At 37.3% G+C, this 5,414-nt stretch overlaps 1 protein-coding gene across 1 annotated transcript; it reads right to left on the bottom strand.

The window, feature by feature from the left end:
- Positions 1 to 2,341: 2,341 nt before the first annotated feature.
- LOC138170043 (large ribosomal subunit protein eL32-like) lies at positions 2,342 to 2,783 on the bottom strand. The gene has a single exon (XM_069099494.1). The coding sequence runs from the start codon at positions 2,770 to 2,772 to the stop codon at positions 2,392 to 2,394; it is 381 nt and encodes a 126-aa protein (XP_068955595.1). The 5' UTR covers positions 2,773 to 2,783; the 3' UTR covers positions 2,342 to 2,391.
- Between the last annotated feature and the right edge of the window lie 2,631 nt (positions 2,784 to 5,414).

The raw sequence follows: 5,414 nt of genomic DNA, 5'->3' as shown, positions 1-5,414 counted from the left end.
ACAAATCCCATTCCTATTAAAAACACTAGAAAGCATAGGAATAAATGGAGTCTTCCTTAAATTAATAAGTAGCATCTATCTAAAACCATCAGCAAGTATTACATGTAATGGGGATAAGCTAGAAGAATTTCCAATTAGATCAGGGGTGAAACAAGGATGTTTACTATTACCCCTCTTATTCAGTTTGGCACTAGAAATTTTAGCTGTAGCAATAAGAGAAGAAAAAGAAATTGAGGGAATTAGGTTAGTCAAAGAAGAGACTATGCTATCACTCTCTGTAGATGATATGATGATGTACTTAGAGAATCCTAGAGAATCAAGCAAAAATCTTCTTGAGATAATAAATAAATTTAGCGTAGTTCCAGGATATGAAACAAACCCACATAAATCCTCAGTATTCCTATGTATTTCTAATGAAGTCCAACAGTAAGAAATAGAAAGAGAAATTGCATTTAAATTTACTGTAGACATTATAAAATATTTGGGAATCTACCTGCCAAAACAAACCCAGGAACTACATGAACACAATTGTGAAACACTTTTCACACAAGTAGTCAGATCTAAATGATTGGAAAAACATCAGTTCCTCATGGCTAGGTTGAGCTAATATAATAAAAATGACAATTTTACCTAAATTAATTTACTTATTTAGTGCCATACCAATGAATCTACCAGAAAAGTATTTTATAGAACTAGAAAAAATAGTAACAAAATTCATTTGGAAGAATAAAAGGTCTAGAATATCACGGGAATTAATGAAAAGAAATGCTAGGGAAGGTGGCCTAGCCATACTAGACTTTAAACTGTATTATAAAGCAGCAGTCATCAAAACTACTTGGTACTGGCTGAGGAATAGTGTGGTGGATCAGTGGAATAGATAGGGTATGAAACTCAGCAGTCAATGACTATAGTAATCTACTGTTTGACAAACCCAAAGACCCTGGCTTCTGGGATAAGAATTCACTATTTGACAAAACCTGCTGGGAAAGCTGGAAAATAGTATAACAGAAACTGGGCATAGACTAATATGTTACACTGTATGCCTAAATAAAGTTTAAATGGGTGCATGATCTATATAAAAAGGCTGAGACTGTAAGCAATCTGGGAGAGCAAGGAATAGTTTACTTGTTAGATTTATGGAGAAGGGAAGACTTTACGACCAAACAAGAGTTAGAGAGCATTATAAAATGCAAAACGGATAATTTTGATTACATTAAATTGAAAAGTTTTTGTACAAATAAAGTTAATGTAACTAAGATTAGGAGGGAAGTGGAAAATTGGGAATTTTTACAACCAGTGTCTCTGATAAAGGCCTCGTTTCTAAAACATACAGAGAATTGAGTTAATTTTATAAGAATACAATTCATTCCCCAATTGATAAATAGTCAAAGGAGGCAGTTTTCAGAGGAAGAAATTAAAGATATCTATAAACATGTGGAAAAATGCTCTAAATCACTATTGATTAGAGAAACACAAATCAAAACAACTCTGAGGTACCATACCTCACTGGTCAGATTGGCTAAGATGACAAAACAGGAAAATGATAAATGCTGGAGAGGATGTGGAAAAATTGGAACACTAATGCTTTGTTGGTATAGTTGCGAATTGATCCAACCATTCTGGAGAGCAATCTGGAACTACGCCCAAAGGGCTATAAAAATGTGCACACCCTATGACCCAGCAATATCACTTCTAGAGCTGTATCCTAAAGAGATCATACCAGTGGAAGGAAGACCTGTTTGCACAAAAATATTTATAGCAGCTCTTTTTGTGGTGGCAAAGAATTGGGAATCAAGGGGATGCCCTTCAATTGGGGAATTGCTAAACAAGTTGTAGTATATGAATGTAATGGAATATTATTGTGCTATAAGAAATGAGGAGCAGACAGACTTCCTAATAACCTGGAGAGACTTATGTAAACTGTTGCTGAGTGAGGAGAGCAGAACCAGGAGAACTTTGTACACAATTACAGATATATCATGTCTATGACTACTAACTTTGATATACTGGACTCCTCTCAGCAATGCAAGGTCATAAGACAGCTCCAAAAGACTCATGATGGAAAGGATATCTACTTCCTGAGCAAAGAATTATGGAGTTTGAATGCAGATTGAAGCAAACTATTTCTTCTCTCTTTTGTGTTTAGTTTTGTTTCATTCCTCCTTTCTCGTTGTTCACTTCATTGGCTATAATTCTTCTTTACAACCTGACTAAGGCTTAATGCAAATGTATTTGTAAAGCCTATATTGGATTGCATGCCACCATGGGGGGAAGGGGTGGGGGATTGGGGAGGAGAGGGAAAGGAAGAATTTTTTTTTTTGTAGTTCACAGGTTTATTTAACACAAATAAAAATGTGCAAAGCTTTTTACTCATTTTCTTCACTCCTCAGTCTAGCGTTTGGATTGGTGATCTTGATGGCTAGCTGAGCTGCTCTCAACAATAACTTTCCGATTCTTAGAGGAAACGTTGTGAGCAATCTCAGCACAATAAGATTTGTTGCACATCAGGAGCACTTCTAGCTCTTTGACATTGTGCACTAAAAACTTCCTGAATCCACTTGGCAGAATGTGTTTTGTCTTCTTATTGCTTCCATAACCAATATTGGGCATCAAGATCTGGCCCTTGAATCGCCTTTGCACCCTGTTGTCAATGCCTCTTGGTTTACACCAGTTTCTCTTGATCTTGACATATCTGTTGGACTGGTGCCAGATGAACTTCTTGGTCCTCTTCTTGACAATTTTAGGCTTCACGAGGGGTGTGAGGGTGGGCATGGCGCTGGTGAAGAGACAGCGGCCCCCACTGGAAGTACCAACAAAAAGAGGAAAGGAAGAAAATTTGAAACTTAAGGGACTGTGGAACTGAATGCTGTAAACTAAAAGTAGATGAACAAATTTAATAAGTTAAAATCGAAAAAAAGAAGTAAAAGTTCTCTCTGATCCCTTTAAACCATCATATTTTGCACATACAAAAGTCACACTAAGTCTTTATACTGATGCTACAATTTATTTTCTGCCCTAAAGGGCTTATATCACATTTCAAACTGTTTCTTGACACATAGATATTAAAAATTTTTATGAAATCAAAGTTCTTTTATTACTCCTTTATTTCACTGAATTGTCCACCCCCAAAATAGACAATATTTTGCATTCTTTACCCAGTTAATTTGTTTTCCTTTTTGCAAAAGTACTTTTTTTTCTCATTTCAGCACCAAAGTTCTCCATATAAAAAAACAATACCTTAAAGGGGTAGTACCTTACACTGAATAGAGGCCATCAAAGATACCATTTGCCAAATCACTGATAACCTGGGAGAGAACAGTTTCAGTTGTAATAGAATCAAAAACCAAATTGCAAAGGAATGAGGAGTGGTGGTGAAAAAGCAGAGACATCAAAAAATAATTATTGAAGTCTTCCAAGTCATCCAGGTAAGAGGTAATGAGAGAAAAACGGTAGTATTAGTTTGAGTGGAGAGAAAGGGATGGCTAGAAACAATGTTGTACAGTTTTTGTCCACAAAACTTGGCACCTGATTGACCATCAGGGTGAAGATAAATGAAAAGTTTAAGTTGATTGTGCAATTTTAAACTTAGCGATTATGAAGGATACCCTTGGCAGAAATGTGGATGCTGTAGCATGTTTGTAGGAAGCAGGGAGTAAACTAGTAGAAAGGGAGATGTTGGAAATGAGTGAGAGAAATGAAAGACTCAGTGGGCAAGAAGATGGAAGGGCATGGGTGGAGAGAATAACTAACTAGGAGGAGGTTTACCCATTCTGCAGAGACAGGAATAAGGAAGGAGAGTTTTGAGGTGTGGTTGTAGGAGATGAAGGAGCTCTCTTTGTAGAGCCTTATTTTCTCATCAAAATAGGAGGGGAAGATGTCAGCTGAGAGAGGGGTTTGGAGGTAGCACTTGTGAGTTTAAGTATGAAAGTGAAGTAAAGTATGGATCAGCTTCTGAGGGGAAGGGAACAGAGAATCAAGAAAGGAGTTAAAAGATTTGCTGTGTAATTTCAAAGGCCCCGTTGAAATGAGATCATGTGACTATGGAGTGGTTCCAGTTTGTATAATGGTGTTAGATGGCATACTCATCAGATTTACAGATTATACAAACTTGGGAGGGGTAGCTAATACATTGGATGAGAGTTAGGGACCAAAAAGCATTCAGATAGATCTAATAAAATTTAATTCAAAAGCAACAAATGTAAGCTTGCATTTGGATACAGAAAGAAATCAACTTCACAAGTAAAAGATGTGAGAGGCTTGGTTAGACAACATTTATTCTTAAGAAGATTTCAGTGTTTTAGTGGACTGAAAGCTCAATAAGAATGAGCAGCATAGAGGCACGTAGGTGGCACAGTGAATAGCAATAGGAGTCAGGAGGACCTGAGTTCAAATCCTGGCTCAGACACTTAACACTTACTAGCTGTGTGACCTTGGGCAAGTCACTTAACCCCAATTTCCCTGCCTTACACCCTCCCCCCCAAAAAAAAGCAAAAAAAAAAAAAAAAGAATGAGAAGTATCATATGACAGTAAAAAGAAAGTGAAATCAACTCAGAGTGAGCTTTCAGGAATTTTGTAGTAATAGTCCTACTGTATTCTTCCCTCATCAGTCTGCACCTGGAGTATCACTTTCAGTTCTAGGCGCAAAATTTTAAGGAAGACATTTGAGATTAATGAAAAAATCCAAGAGACAGAGTTTCTGGGTAATTAATAATATATTTTTCATTAGCCTAATAATCAATAAGTTGATGATCAGTGATTTCTCCTGGTAACCAAAGATGTTTAATGGAGAAATCGACCCTGATTGGTAGACATTTAAATGAAGAGGTGGGCTAAAAGTCTTCAGTTCCTCCTGCTGAGAATGTGGCTTGATCATGAAATGCAAAGGAATCTCTCTCCACCCAGACAATTTTGCTTTTTTTTTTTTTTCCTTCAAGGACTCCATCATCCTAAACTCCAGAGGAAGGGTACAAGGACATGGGCTTATTCTCTCAGGGCAAGAATTTACCTAGATTAGATTCTGTTTACATTTCAAACAGAGGTAAGGTATCCTATTTAGGGTTGGGGGTCCTGCCCATGATCAAGGAGCATACCCCAAGGATTAGGGCAATTTCCTCTATCCACCTGACTGACCGACAGGGGCTGGTCCCTGAATTACCAAACAAAAAGCCTGGATCCTAATTTATAATGGGTTATCAATATAATAGAAAATACATTTCTCTCACATTGGTAAGATGGAGAGGGTCCAGAAGAGTGTAAATGGATGGGGAAATGCCTTGAGTCCAGGCATATGAGAATCCATTGAAGGAACTGGGCAAGTTTATTCTGGAGAAAAGACACAGGGGGAAAAATGGCAGCTGTTTTGGAGAATTTGAAGGGATGTCATGTGGAAGATGTTCTGTTTGACTTCAGGGGG

This window comes from Petaurus breviceps, unplaced genomic scaffold, assembly GCF_028583685.1.
Source record: "Petaurus breviceps papuanus isolate PSGF00001 unplaced genomic scaffold, PetGlider_PUasm1.0 38, whole genome shotgun sequence".
In the NCBI taxonomy this organism is placed as follows: Eukaryota; Metazoa; Chordata; class Mammalia; order Diprotodontia; family Petauridae; genus Petaurus; species Petaurus breviceps.
This window is presented reverse-complemented; position numbering and strand designations above follow the sequence as displayed.